Genomic DNA, 15,056 nt, shown 5'->3' with positions numbered 1-15,056 from the left:
TGTTCCTTAAAAATCTGAGTTTTCTAATCCCCCTCCCCCTTTGAGACAAATTCACATCCAAGTCGTTGATCAATGAAGCTTTAAAGATTCGAGATCTTATTTCGATTCGATATCGCCGTCCGGTCTAATGCCAGAAAGACAACCAAAGTGGTAATAAATATTGCGACTCGCAGAATATTAAAAAAAAAGAAAAGTATACCTTTAGACTATTACTTCATTTACCACACGGCTTCAAATTGCCTTACCTTGTGTATGCTATGTAAACAGGCTTACGGCTCGCAGAGGTTATTCTGCTGGCGATTCAAAGCAAGTTGACACTCTTAATCAAGGTTAACAAAATTTGTTTTTTTCTGCACAGACAACAAATGCGCCATTTAACGACATGCAGCAAGATTCCTCCGACTAGTCAAAAATATTTTTTTACCATTGGTCCACATCATCTGATACATTGAGAAAAATTCTACACAGCCGACAGAAAAACAAATGAAACTGAAATTAATCAAGGAGAAAACAATATTTATGAACGCTTCATTTTATGATTAAAAACAACCATTTCTATCTTTATTCCAGTTTTATTTTTCAAATCTTGTCCAACAATGCTAATACTTATGCATTTTAAAGTACCCGACAAGCAACACAAAAACAGCCAAATCCTTACCCAAGGGTTAACAAGGTAAAGAAAAAAAAATGTAAACTGGATACCTAGGCCAACCAATGCGAGGCCGGCATAAAAGAAATCGCCTACAAATACTATATAAAAACAAATTGTTTTCGAAAACAAGTTTGTAATGCAAACTGAGAATGTAGAAAATAAAAAATACTCCAATTTGATACTAGCATTTACCTTCTTCCCAGAGCTTTTGATGTTGCAGCTTGTTTTGCAGCTGCAGCAGCTTCTCTGGCTAAAAAGTAAAAAAACAGATAAAATTTAACCATCCAGTTTGTTATTGCAGTAGGGTTTCTTTTATCACCAAGAGTAAATACTGCCTTTTTCGGAAGTAAATCCGAATCAGTACTTCATAAAAAGTGAATAACGATATTAGAACTTAACCCGAGAAAAAATCAACTCATATAAAAAGTCATACTTAAAACAAAAATTACTATGAAGGAAGAGACAAGCCTAGAGCGCCCATAATGTACAATGTGCACTTAATTCAAACTTAACGCAAACATAAACCACCACAAATTAAATCTCCCTCCACCCTCTTTTTTTCTCTCGCATCACTGAAAAAATTTTGAATATTTTCCTCTTTTTTAAATTACAGGAGTCTTACAAATCAAAATATTTGCACAATGTAAACCAGGAAAATTCTTCAATATACAATTGTGACAATCAATTAAGTTTTAATTCTCAGGTACCAGTAATTACCATCAATACCATGGTATTATCAGAAAATTGTTCTCTCGGTACTTATCGATGGCAAATGCTATAACCAACAGGAAAACTGCCTTCGAGGTACCAACACTGGGTTATAAGAAAAATATCTCCAATTTTGCAATTAGGTATAGCGTTGATAATTTCCTAAAAACAGTAGAAACACGAAAAAAAAAAAACATTTCTTAAGTTTCCTCCTTTCATATAAAACTTGCGTAGCCATCCCCTATAGGGATTTTTTTCTATAGGGTTCTCTGATACGCTGAATGCGATGGTGTGATTTTCTTTAAGATCCTATGACTTTTAAGGGGTGTTACCCCCCTATTTTCCAAAATAAGGCAAAATTTATCAGGCTCGTAACTTTTGATGACAAAGACTAAATATTATGACACTTTTATATTTAAAATCAGCATAAAAATCCAATTCTTTTGATATATCTTTTAGCATCGAAATTCCGTTTTTTAGAGTTTTGTTTACTATTGAGCCGGGTCGCTCCTTACTACAGTTCGTTACCACGAACTGTTTGATACCAGATTCCTCATATTGTAAATAAACTTAACTTAGTAGAAATGTCCCGAAGTTTCACAAGTCGATTCTCTTTGAAAAAAAACATATTTCAAAAATAGTTCTTTGGCTGGATGTCGGGATTGATTAATAATAGATTTTAGTATGTATTTTGATGTGGTGTTCTCACGCTGGGGTGGCCTCCTCTATTATCTCCTACCTTGTATGTTTTTTTTTTGTCTTAGTTTTTTTTTTCTCTTGTTTTGGAATTATTAGTATGACGAGACGCTGTGTTGTTTTTTTATGTGCGTTTGTACTGCCCCAGCCTTATGAGCTCTGCTCTCTGCTGGGGCATACTATTATTTTGTTTATTTTTAATTTGAATTGATAAATATTGGTTGATTGATTGATAGAAACCCGTATGCCATTTAAATGCCCCGTAGTGGGGACGCCCGCACTCTTTCCATATAAAAAACCAAAACTTTGCTTGTCCAAATGAAGTAAAAAGATCTGGATCAGGAACGATTCCTTTGAAGACATGTTGCATGTAGACAGCTCTTTTTTCGGCAAAGTAGAGGGCATGACATATTTAAGCAAAATGTACATCAAGACAAATCAGGACCTCATTCTTAGGCAATTGGAGTGACTTTTGGAGGAGGTGAAATGGGACATCAGTTTTACTTGGAATCGAGTCAACCGACTCGATAAATTGAGTTTCGTCAATCTTACCAATCACGACGATACCGCCACGCTGAGGAATCACGTGCTAGTGGACTACTTTGAGAAACTAAAGATGCAAATTATAGGTAAGGGGTCAGAAAGCTGATAATCAAATATAACATTAACTGTACTGGCGGTTAGATTTCAAGATGCAGCAACATGGTCCAAGTTAGAGGTTTGCGAAGATGTGGGAATATCCGTAAAATTGGACATCTTATCTAATACACGCAACTATAGTAGTACGTGGAGACGCCTGAGAAACAAATTACAATTAAAGTCTCTGGCTATAACACAAGCTAAACCTAGGCGCCGAATTTTTTCTACACAAGAACCTAATTTTTCGCAAGATAAATGGCTGTGATGCCGAGTTTCCAGTGTGTCTGAACTTAGTGTTTCGAAACTAGCGCAAATTACAGCCCATTTGGTGGTTTTGGGCTATTTTATTTAGCTGAGGGACTGAGAATTATAAGTATATCAAGATTTTGCATTAAAATTTCATGTGGCAACTGAAAAACTTGGAAAGAATTTAAAAGAACCCTATTATGGCTTCATTTCTGCTCTTTTTTCTCTTATCCATTTTATCCTTTGAGGAGTTGAAGACTACAGAAAATCTGTTTTTTTTTAAAAGGCTCTTCTCTATTTTGTAGAAGAATAAAAGTAAAATTTTTGCCAAAGGAAGGACTCAGTTTCAGATAGACTAGTAAAAAGGCTAGCCACATTATCGCTCAAGGCATTTCAAATTAGGCTTTTTTTCTTCTTTTTTTTTTTTTAGGAAAAGCGCTATTCAAAATCTACTTATTAGTTAGTGCTTAAATTTGCCATACTTGTCTGGTCCACTTCCCAGAGGAGGCTCTAACTCTTAAAAAAGTTACAAGCCTCTACAGATAAAATATACATGCGTTAGACTTTCCAAGTTACAAATCTTGCAGTAATAACAACTTTACTCTTATTTCGAATCTCTTATTGGTATTGGTGATATATCAAAATTTGGCAATCCTACTATGACGTAACTTATGCAGGTTTTTCTAAAAGATGAACCAAGGGAAGGAACCTTTCTTGAAAATAGAAATTAATAATGTTTTATATGGACTTAATTGCTAATTTAAATACTCTATCTCATACCCCCTTATATTCTCGACCCCCTTACATTCTAAAATAATCAGAAGAGCAACTACCCGACTACAAGGTACTACCATTATGAGACAGTGGGATATTAAGCAATTTACTTAGCACGAAGGAGTTCAGAACTGATAGAAGCTGCATTTTTCCCACTATCTCCAATATTTAATCTATCTCCAATATAATAATAATCTATCTACAATATTCCTAATCTACAAAAATGTGGAATTTCGTATTTTTTGCCATAAGACAAATCACGAGTGCGTGTTTATTTGTTTGTTTGTTGTTTTTTTCCCAGGGGTTATCGTATCGACCAAGTGGTCCTAGAGTGTTGCAAGAGGGCTCATTCTAACGGAAATGAAAAGTTCTAGTGGCCTTTTTAAGTGACCAAAAAAATTGGAGGGCACCTAGGCCCCCTCCCACGCTCATTTTTTTCCCAAAGTCAATGGATCAAAATTTTGAGATAGCCATTTTGTTCCGCATAGTCGAAAACCATAATAACTATGTCTTAGGGGATGACTTACCCCCGACAGTCCCTGGGGGAGGGGCTGCAAGTTACAAACTTTGACCAATGTTTACATACAGTAATGGTTACTGGGAAGTGTACCGACGTTATCAGGGGGATTTTTTTGGTTTGGGTGTGGGGTTCAGGGGAGGATCTTATATGGGAGGATCTTTCCTTGGAGGAATATTTCATGGGGGAAGAGAAATTCAATGAAAAGGGCGCAGGATTTTCTAGCATTACTATTAAAAAAAAACAATGAAAATACAAACATGAAAAAGTTTTTTTCAATTGAAAGTAAGGAGAAGCATTAAAACCAACAGAGATTATTACACATATGAGGGGTTCTAAAAATACTTTAGCCTAAAGAGCGAGGTATTTAGGAGGAGATAAATACTTCGCTCTTTATGCTAAAAATTTTTAAGTAATTTCAACTATTTATTCTATGGCCTTTCTGATTCAGGGGTCATTCTTAAAGAATTGGGACAAAACAAGATTTAGTGTGAAGAGCGAGTTATTAACGAGGGGACCAGCCCCCTCATATATACAATCAAAAATATGATAATTATAAAAAGTTTGTTACGTAAGTTAATTCTTAAGTTACGTATATTTTTTACTAATAAAAACGTTCGTTAAAAATTAAAAGATCTAGTTTGCCTTTTTAAGTAACCGAAAAATGGAGGGCAACTAGGCCTCCTTCCCCATCCCTTATTTCTCAAAATCGTCTGATCAAAACTAAGAGAAAGCCATTTAGCCAAAAAAAAAGAATTAATATGCAAATTTAATTTTAATAATTTATGTACTGAGAGCCAAAATCAGACATGCATTAATTCAAAAACTTTCAGAAATTAAATAAAAAAACAAGTTTTTCGAAATGAAAGTAAGGAGCGACATTAAAACTTAAAACGAACAGAAATTTCTCCGTATATGAAAAGGGGCTTTTCCTCCTCGACACCCCCGCTCCTTGCGCTAAAGTTTGATTCTTTCTCGCAACTCTACTTTTTTAAAACAATAAAAAACTTTAGCGTAAAGAGCGGGGTGTCGAGGAGGAAAAGCCCCTTTCATATACGGAGTGATTTCTGTTCGTTTTAAGTTTTAATGTCGCTTCTTACTTTCATTTCAAAAAACTTGTTTTTTAATTTAATCTAATTGAGAATCTAGCTCTTTCTAATTTGATTGGCGGAAGGCGATACTTCTTGGAATGGATGCAGTGGGCAGGGGAAGTGGGAGTCCCAATTATAGCCAGATCATGGAAATAATTTATTGAGGATTGGATGTAATCCTCGTCCTTTCAATGGTTTGAGAATAAGTATATTGAGAAAAATATATAAAGTTTGGGTTTCTGACAGATTTTTAAGTCTCGCAGGGCAATAAACAAAAGTACCCAGAATTCTAATTGCCTTATTTTGAATTATCTGAAGAGGTTGCAGATGGACCATAAATGTGTTGAGATAAACTATGGGGCAATAATTAAGATATGATTCAATTAGAGAATGGTATAAAAAGGATGGAAAAAGGAAACACCTGTTTCAATCTATGAAGATAACCTAACTGATGGGCAAGTTTCAATCTCAAATAATCAGAATGCTTACGGAAAGATAAAAGCTCATCGAGAATAATCCCAAGGTAACGAAATGAATGTACTCTTTTAATCCTACTTTGATTTACAATTAACTCATCTATGGTAATTTTATTTATCGCCCGCTGTGACCACCCGAAAATCATGAATTCAGTTTTAGAAAAGTTCGGAGCCAGGCAGTTACACGCAAACCATTTATTCAAAGATTTCATTGCTGTCACCATTTTCTCAACCAACAAAGATGGGGTTTTAGCTTTTACTGTCGCAGCCGTATCATCTGCAAAAATTAATGCTAAGCTATTATCTTGGGGTAAACACCTTGGGAGGTCATTTATATATATCAAAAATACTAATGGCCCCAGTACTGATTCTGCTTCCATGAAGCAGAAGTTTTCCTAAATTCTAGCTCAGCATCGTGGAGATCTTATCAATAGCTATTTTGCCCGTGCAAAACAAGATCAAAATATGCAAAACAAGATCCATTAAAGTTACATGTTGATTCCAATTTACATTACCCTTGGCTCTTATTTTTACTGGTTCGAAATCTATGGGAGAGGCGATTTTTTCAATAAAAATACCAAAATAGCCATTTTGCAATCACAACAGCAGAAAAACAGTATTTTTCAAAATCTATGGGGAGGGAGGATCTCAAGAGCCAAACAATAGAATGTTTGTTCAATTTGGACACCTCAAGGCAATTCACCTTTTTTTCTTCGTCCCTTTTCTTGGCTGCTTCTTCTCTTTGCTGTTTAATTATTGCTAAACAAAAGTGAAGAAAGCGAAATTAAAGAAAGTTAGAAATTTACCTTTCTTTTCTTCGTCCCTTTTCTTGGCTGCTTCTTCTCTTTGTTGTTTAATTATTGCTAAACGAGCCAAATCAGCCCTAGCTTCGTCTGTCTTCCCTTCAGCATGTAATTTCTGATACCTTTCTCGGGCCTTCTGCTTCTCGATTTCTTCCCTGGGAATGAATAAAAAAGCTATAGACAACAGTAAGGATAATGTTACCCTTTTCTATCTATTTTTCTTCTATAATTAAAAACAAAATAAAGGAATATTCAAAGAATGCAGAAGATTCATTATGTGATAATGTAAATTCAAAAAAAAGTTTATTTTCAAAAAAAAAGTTAAGAGGGAGACTTTGAAGGGGGCTACCCACTCAGCAGTTTACTCTTTATATACTAGTTTTATAGTGCTGGGCTGAAAGCATTTTTAGAAGTGCAACAAACGTGTATGTGATCAGTAAAATAGTTCAACATGAAATTCTAATATTTAAAGCAAATGCACATCAATCAGCTCTTCCAAAAATGAGATATTGTGAATAATACTTTTATTCCATTCCAATTGCCCTTGCACCTGTAGAAGTCGTTCTTACAGCATTGGGAAGAAAAATTCAAACTTTAGTAAAAAGAACTGGGGGTTAAGGAAGGAAAAGCCCATCTCGCATACAGAGTATACATTTTTGAAATATCAATCTAAGTTTAACTTTTGCAGCATGGTAATTCGAAAAAAGAGCTTCTTCTGAGCATTTACTTTTCAAAACGGAATATTTTAGCCCAATATGAACCACTTCTCTGCAATAAGAGACCTTTTGCTTCAACTGCACTCGCCCCTGGCCTCTGAAAGGTTATAGGCCAAATTTGTAACCCTCTGAATATTTGGCGAATTCATCTCCAGTGCTTCACATAGAAAAATTACAAGCCTATTTTTTCTTCTTTTTTTGGAGGGGGGGGCTTTGGTATCCTCCTACTCGCAAGAGATCATATTGACCAACACCCTACTAGATAATTTGTATCTGTGCCGTATATAAACACCCTTTCTTTAGTTCTCAAGAGTTTTTGGTGAACCAATTGAAAATGTTTATGGATAAAAATGCTATAACGTGGCAATATTTTCTGACATTGTCTCTTTTGTTACTTATAACTGGGACTAAATTTTTATAATATTCATTCGAATGAACCCTCTTTTAATGATCCACGACTAAGAGCCATGGATGGTAATATGCCTGACCATCCTTCTCTGAAAAAGTAAAAAGTTCCAAACCATGTCAATAATGCCACTAGGGCTCATAAACATTGAATATCGTTGCAAAAAGCTCACTTTTTCAGAAGAGTTCAACTCCAATTTCTAAAATTATGCAATTTTTTATGTGCCAATAGCTTCATAAGTGACTCTAAAATTAATACATTTTAAAGATTCAGGATTAAATGGAATAATATATTATATTGTTGCTGAATTCTTGTAAAACTTAGTTTTTAGAATTTTGGTTTCTTTTGGCAGCACAATCTTTCCACTACTTGAAAAAAAAACACTAGAACTTTTCAATTTCCATTAAATGAGTTATTTCTCCATTGTCTATGAACATTGGTTTGATACGACCACCCCTAAAAAAATAAAAATAAAAAATAAACATGCATTGCTCATACTGGATCATTCAATGCAATCATTGATCAAGGTGATCATTCTTCTAGGATAAAATGGCAAATTTTCATATTTTTGTAGAGGGCTTGAAAACTCTGTAAATAGATTCACCGATGATCTGAATTTGAAGGTATAATTTCCCAACAGATCACTTATCTTTTTGTGGGTGTATCGCCCCAATTTTGACAATTAACCAAATTTTCTCAGGCTCATAGGTTTTGGTGGTTGACTCTAAGCTTGGTCAGAATACAGATTTAGAACTGCCATAAAAAGCCAATTCTTTTTACATATATATTAACAAACTTCTTAATTCAGAACTTCTGTTAATGTTAGTACTAACCAATCCTTAATTACAGTTCATCATGAACTGTTGGATTATCATAATTGTTAAAGTGAATATATTACATACCGGGGATCATGAAACACTTCTGGGATCTGGGGTAAATTGGAGTCAACACACTAGGACTTGAAAAAGCACAAAATTTATAATCAGACAGAAATGCCAGAAAAGTGTTTTCTAAACTTAAATTTGCCCCCGATTGATCTCGTCTAGCTAGGAATAATCTTTGGGTAGAAACCATATCTAGAGTGGGTCTGTAGAATAAAGAAGTTACTACAAAAATCCCCTCCTCCAATGAAAATAAAATAAAAAAGAAGACAAAACAAGACAACAATTAATGAAGAAAAAAGGAGAATATGAACAAAGGCCATCAAGACAGGTTTAATAGATGTCCAATATCTCAGCCCAGGTTAGATATGGAAGTAACATTAAACTGAAAATTACTTCAAGTCTGTCCAACTTTAAAAACTCCACCAGAGAAAAAATAATAGCCATATACACTCTAGGTAACTAAAACATCTTTCAAATATAAATTATACAAGCCTAATGATGATTTAAGCTTTTAGTTAATTCTAACTATAATAATGATCAACATATTCACTTTTTTCATTATCACAGTGTGCAACAGACTTGCAATTTTCCTGCGCTATAAAAATCAAAACACTGCATAATATTCTCTGTCCCAACCAAGTGCTTCACCTCCCTAAAGAAAATGGATAAACCCACATATAAAAGAGATAAAAGTAGACTTAAAACATAAATGGGTAGGAAGAATTACCTTTCCTTCCGTGTTAACTGTGGTTTTTCTTCCTGTTTTCCTGGTGCAGCTGCTGAAGCTTTCTTCATTTTTGGTGGGACTCTATTTGGATTTTCTACATCCACCACTGATTTATTTTTTGGTTTTTCTTCTTCGTCATCAGAGCTTGATTCACTGCCACTACCAGATTCACTTCCACTTTCTTCTTCTTCTTCATCAGAAGAATCCTTTTTCTGAGGGCAGGGAGAAAAGAAACTACAAGCTCAATCTCAAACATAGAGTATAATCCAATTTTAATTTGAGTACCTTTTAACCATTGTAAAAGCCCATAATTAACTTGAAAATAACAGCTTAAAAATGTTGCAATGTACAGTCAGACTGATCAAACATATTCAAGGCAGTTGACCACCACCTTATAAGGAGATGTTTTTTATCAAGCAACCATTTTTAGTGCATTTACTATTTAAAAGATATATAATAATAGCAATCTGCTAATATTAATTCATTCTTATAAATAATGCTATTAAGCATTGAAAGCGAAACATTCAATTTCATATTTGAACATCTAAAAACAATCCAATGTATCAAGGAAAAAATCACATAAACTTCTACTCATCCACTTATTGACAACAGGAAGAAAGAAGAGAGCTAATAACATCTAATACAGTCTACATCTAGGGTTCGAAAGACCAAAGTAAGCTAAAAGAAAGCTGAAATCAAGTTAGGATAATTTTACTCACTCTCCAGTTTTTTCTCTCCTCCCTTTTTCTTTCTGCTTCCAATTCTTCAGGATTGGTAAATTGTTTCCTCCTACCTTTCAAGTTTACTTTACCTCCTACAAAGAAAATGATGACAATAGTAAAAAGTATAAAAAGAAGAAGAAATATTACACATAAGTAACAATTCGAACACCTTGCATCTCTATAGAAAAAAGAACATGAAGCAGTGACTGTGTAGAAGAGGGAGGGGACAAAATTTATTTCTCAAAATCTTGGGGTGCAATTTTGATACTTTTTAATGTTTTTTCTCAATTATAACACCAAAAAACATATTTTCCTACAAAAAAACTATGAGTTTGGTTTATTATAGGTATTTATTTCTGCTGAAGTTAAGTTTAATGATGGTCTTTACTTTTCTTTGAAAAACTTCTTTTTCAAAGAGCTTTTTCAATTAATTTCTGTTTGTTTATTATTGCAAACGTTTCAAGTTTTTCAACATTCTGTATTTCAATTTTTTTTTTTTTAACATCAAGTTTCATCAAAGTATCAAAACTAGCACCAAAGTTACAGTGTCAAACTTACAAAGTATCAAAGTTAGCAAATTACCAAAGTAACAATAAACAACTTGCATATCTTACATTCCTTGTCCCATAAATAAAATTCACCCCATAAATCAGTAAATCTAAGTAAACAAAGTAAGAACAAGCAACTTGCATAACTTGGAAACCTTACCCTTGGGGCTGGGGGGATTGAACAAAATGGCTGTGGCATTGTATCCCCAGAGGAATAGTTACTAGAACTTTTGTCTATTTTGAACAAAAAAAAAAATACTTTTTGATTAGTTTTGAGAGATACAAGGCACTTAAAATGGCAGAGGCATCTTGTAGTCTTTGAATCACTTTCCAATATTCCTTAATCTTGAATTCTAACTTAATACCCATAGCAGTCCTTGAGATATTCCAAAAATGCTTTTTTGAAAAACTGGATGAAAATAATATTTTATTTAGACTATTACAGGAATTTATTTCATTTGTTGAGGTCAATGAGGCTCTTTACTTTTCTTTGAAAAACTCAATTTCAATTGGATTCATTTGGGAAAAGGGTGAATGGGGGGGGGGCTAGCTGCCCTTCAGTCACTTTTGACTCTAAAACAGCTAACTAGTAATTTTGATTTTGAATCAAATGGAGTCTCCTACAAAGTTTAAATGGCAGCCCTTTCCATAAAAACCTTACATGCCTCAGGTCATAACTTACAACGCATGGCCCCAGGCTCTGGGTGATGTCCAAAAAGTGCCTCTTGGGGTTGACCCTTGAGGCATCTTTATATGATCTTTGGACAATTTTGAACAAATTGGTTAAACCAAAATTTTAATAAAATGCATTGAGAGAAAAGAGAGCAATTTGTTAACATTAAAGCTTGGCAATACATGTAAAATCTCTCTCTAGAGGGAGAAGAATTCAAGGTAATTACTTTAAAATAAGTCTATAGACCCAATGCTGAAAGTTTCATTTTTTGGTAAAATTCTAGTTGATTGACTTTTGGCTATCTCAGAAAGGGGTTAGGTTAGGAAAATAAAACTTTCGGGGATGAGTCTAAAGTATGTCCCGTGAAGTTATTTTGAAGTGCCACCTCTACTCCTTCTCCCTCTAGAGGGCCCTGAAACTTGCCTACATGACAGGTCTATATCTATTGAAATTTTGGTAAAATTCTAGTTGATTGACTTTTGGCTATCTTGCAAAGGGGTTAGGTTAGAAAAATGAAACTTTCAGAGATGAGTCTAAAGGATAAAGTATGTCCCAGGAAGGTATTTTGAAGTACCCACCTCCACTCCTTCTCACTCTAGAGTGCCCTGACCTTTGATGACCTTTAAAAATATGTATGTTATAAAAGTGAAACCTTGCAAAATAGATCTTTTGCTTGAACAAAGTAAAACAAAAGGTCAATGTTGATATTATCTGAACAATTGTTTTGGGTAATGAAACTATTGTTAATAGATGCATTTTGACTTTTTGAACATCTTTTCTCTCTTGCAAAACTACTGCAAACTCACTGTTATGGAATTATTATATATTTGCACATTAGGGTGGGGGTGGGGTACAGCATAGCATATTAAATACAGCAATGGTTAGTTTACATGTTTAGGTAAATTAATTGACTTCTTGTTATCTTGGAAAGGGTTTAGGTTAGGAAAGTGAAACTTCCAGGGATGGGTTTACAGGCTAAAGTATGTCCCAGGAAGGTATTTTGAAGTACCCACCTCCACTCTTTCTCCCTCTAGAGGGCCCTGAAATTTGCCTACATGACAGGTCTATACCTATTGAAATTTTGACAAAACAATATTTTACCTTAATTTTCAGTTACTAGTTGCTTTTTCTTTACCTTTAGTTCTGAAAATGCAATTCCTGTTATTTGAGTAGAATTTTGAGCCATATCAATGTTTTTTGTTTTCAAAATTTAGGAAATGTATCTGCATATCTTTAAAACCTTATAAAATGGAATTGAGTAAAGTTATGAAGCTGAAAACAATTTTGTAGTACTTCAATTAAGCAGAAGATCTATTTTGCAAGGTTTCACTTTTATAACACACATATTTTTAAAGGTCATCAAAGGTCAGGGCCAACTAGAGGGAGAAGGAGTGGAGGTAGTTGCTTCAAAATACCTTCCTGAGACATACTTTTGTCTGTAGATTCATCCCTGAAAGTTTCATTTTCCTAACCTAAACCCTTTCTCAGATAGCAAGAAGTCAATTAACTAGAATTTTACCCATTTTTCTAACCTAACAGCTTTTTACAAGAGTTATAAGTAGCTAAACTCGGATTTTACTGAAATACCTTCCAAGAGTACATTTTTGGTCCTGGATTCATTTCTGAGATTTTCACTTTTCTAAACCTAACCCCTTTCAAGAATGTTAACGTTTCAGCAACAGACTATGAGTAGCCTAGTGTGGGCTAATATGACCAGGCCTAGCCTACAAAAGAGTTTGTACTGAAAGTAACCTAATAGTGCATCCTAGTCTGATTAAATACTGTACCTCTAGTCATTTTACAGCTGATATTTTAAATGTATAAAAGAAATTCCTCAAATATTTATTTTAAGCCTTTTAGTATTTCAAGATTACTATTCCCAGTTTACACGACCTGTCATCTACTTCTTTTTTGAAAATTATAGACAACCTCAGGTTGACATAGCTGAGTTTTCACAGAAAAGCAGCGGTTTTCGCGTGATCCGTGAAATTCGTCCAATGATCCGTCCAAAGTTAAGTCTGACACCAATGTTATAGAGTTGGCTGAAAACCATAAATATATTTATAAGCCAAATCATAAAGAGTTGCCGTTTATATTTATAGAAAAGTATTTTAAAGGTCTTCCCACTGAATGTCCTATTCTGTAGCTAATAAGATGAAAATATGTCTGTATCTTTTCTTAAGTTTTACATGGATTAAAAAGAATACTTGTGTTGTGTGTTAATATTGTTTGTGTGCTTTTTCAGTAATTGAAAATTCTACAGCCACTTTCACGTTGGCTGATAGGTATTTACACTGCTTTACTCTCACTCTATAAGCCCTTTATGACCGGTAACGCAGGCAACATAGAAAACTCGAAAATGATTTGAATTGTTTGGATTAAACGATGGAAATCAATGAAATTAATTTTTAATAGTTTAATGAAATTAAACTATTTTAATTAGAATACTATTAGCTTAGCCTACTTTACTTTTTTTCAAAGTTTCGAGCCTCTTCATGCAAGAAAGCAACTAACACAGCAAAGTCTTTGTCACTGCTGGAGTCAGAATAAAAAAGGTTTTTATTTCTTTCCCCAGATTCTTCCAATTCTTACACTTTTAAAATTCAAATTTTTTTTCTCAAGTTTTTTTTTATGGTTTACATGAAGCCTAAGCTTGGTTACAACATTTATCATAAGTCCTCCACAAAGAAAGTGAGAAGGTGTCATAAGGAAAGATCATAAGCAAAACAAAAGCGCTGCCTAATACAAAGCGTAACGTGAGTAGAATGCATCTCTTTTCCGTTCATCAAGGAATTTCGTATAGAAGGAGTTGTCATAGAAAATTCTAAAGGAGCTCATTTGACTTAAAATTTTAAGTTCTAGTGCCCTTTTTAAGTATCAAAAGTGACTGGAGTGTAACTAGCTTTCTTCCCACAGCTTATAGCTCCCCAAGCTCATCCAATGAGATTTTAAGATAAAAATTTTGTTCAGCATGGTTGAAAGATCCAGAAGCTATGTCTCCGAGGATGTCAACCCCTAACAATACTTAGAGCATGGGCTGTAAGCTATTCAATTAGCCCATTCTTTACGTATAGTATTTACAATTGAGAAAGAGGTCATACTTGACCTTTGGTGTTCAAAAAGGTCAAGAACATTCAAGTGAAGCTTTCGGAGAATGTTAAGGGGACTGTTGAAATAAATCAAAACAGTTTATGTGCATATAGATTGTCAAAAGGATGTAACTCGAGAATGACTAAAGATGTTGAGTTGAAACTTTCATGGAATAACGAGGGAGATGATCAACTGACCAAAAAGGCAACATTTGCACGCTATTACTACTGCTACTACTATTCCTATCCCTACTACTACAATTACTGCTTTTGTAGTGACTACTGCTAAGACTGAGGTTATTAAGGTGAAAATTCAAGCCGTTTTTTGTGAAACACACGTAAACGTCATTTTGGAAAAAATTGAGATACTAGCGCTCTGTATGGTAAATTTTCGTGTTCTTCCCATTGGTGCCATCTATTTTGGTCTAAGTTAAACGGTTTAGAAGTTCAATTTCTGTAAATAGACGTAATTCCACAAATTCTCTTGCTTTTACCAACTTTTCTTTTTGAAAAAGACGTATATACTAAACCAATCAAAGCTGATTGCTTTGTCACGTGGCTAAATATACGTCTTCGTCTTTTACCAAGAAAATACACTTATGTGTGTTTCAAATGATCGTATTATAAACATTGTTTGACATACGTCTGTCTCAGTCGGGTACTAGAGCACCGTTCGTCTATTTTAATTG

The 15,056-nt window shown here is 34.1% G+C and overlaps 1 protein-coding gene across 1 annotated transcript; it reads right to left on the bottom strand.

Annotated features, from left to right (window-relative positions):
* Nucleotides 1-765: 765 nt before the first annotated feature.
* Nucleotides 766-13,192, bottom strand: LOC136026214 (28 kDa heat- and acid-stable phosphoprotein-like). Its single transcript, XM_065702555.1, has 5 exons — nucleotides 13,066-13,192; nucleotides 10,055-10,149; nucleotides 9,336-9,547; nucleotides 6,606-6,757; nucleotides 766-902 (listed from the first exon to the last, which is right to left on the bottom strand). The coding sequence occupies exons 1-5, from the start codon at nucleotides 13,073-13,075 to the stop codon at nucleotides 841-843; spliced, it is 531 nt and encodes a 176-aa protein (XP_065558627.1). The 5' UTR covers nucleotides 13,076-13,192; the 3' UTR covers nucleotides 766-840.
* Between the last annotated feature and the right edge of the window lie 1,864 nt (nucleotides 13,193-15,056).

The sequence above is a fragment of the Artemia franciscana genome, chromosome 4, assembly GCF_032884065.1.
Source record: "Artemia franciscana chromosome 4, ASM3288406v1, whole genome shotgun sequence".
Lineage (NCBI taxonomy): Eukaryota > Metazoa > Arthropoda > Branchiopoda > Anostraca > Artemiidae > Artemia > Artemia franciscana.
Note: the sequence above shows the minus strand (reverse complement) of the source record. Positions and strands in the feature narration are given on the sequence as shown.

Excerpts from the sequence above, each read along its gene's own strand:
- LOC136026214 (XM_065702555.1), bottom strand. Across the intron at positions 9,548-10,054 it reads AGGAGAGAAAAAACTGGAGA|AAAAAGGATTCTTCTGATGA; the intron begins GTGAGTAAAATT and ends CCCTGCCCTCAG. Across the intron at positions 903-6,605 it reads AAGGGACGAAGAAAAGAAAG|CCAGAGAAGCTGCTGCAGCT; the intron begins GTAAATTTCTAA and ends TTTACTTTTTAG.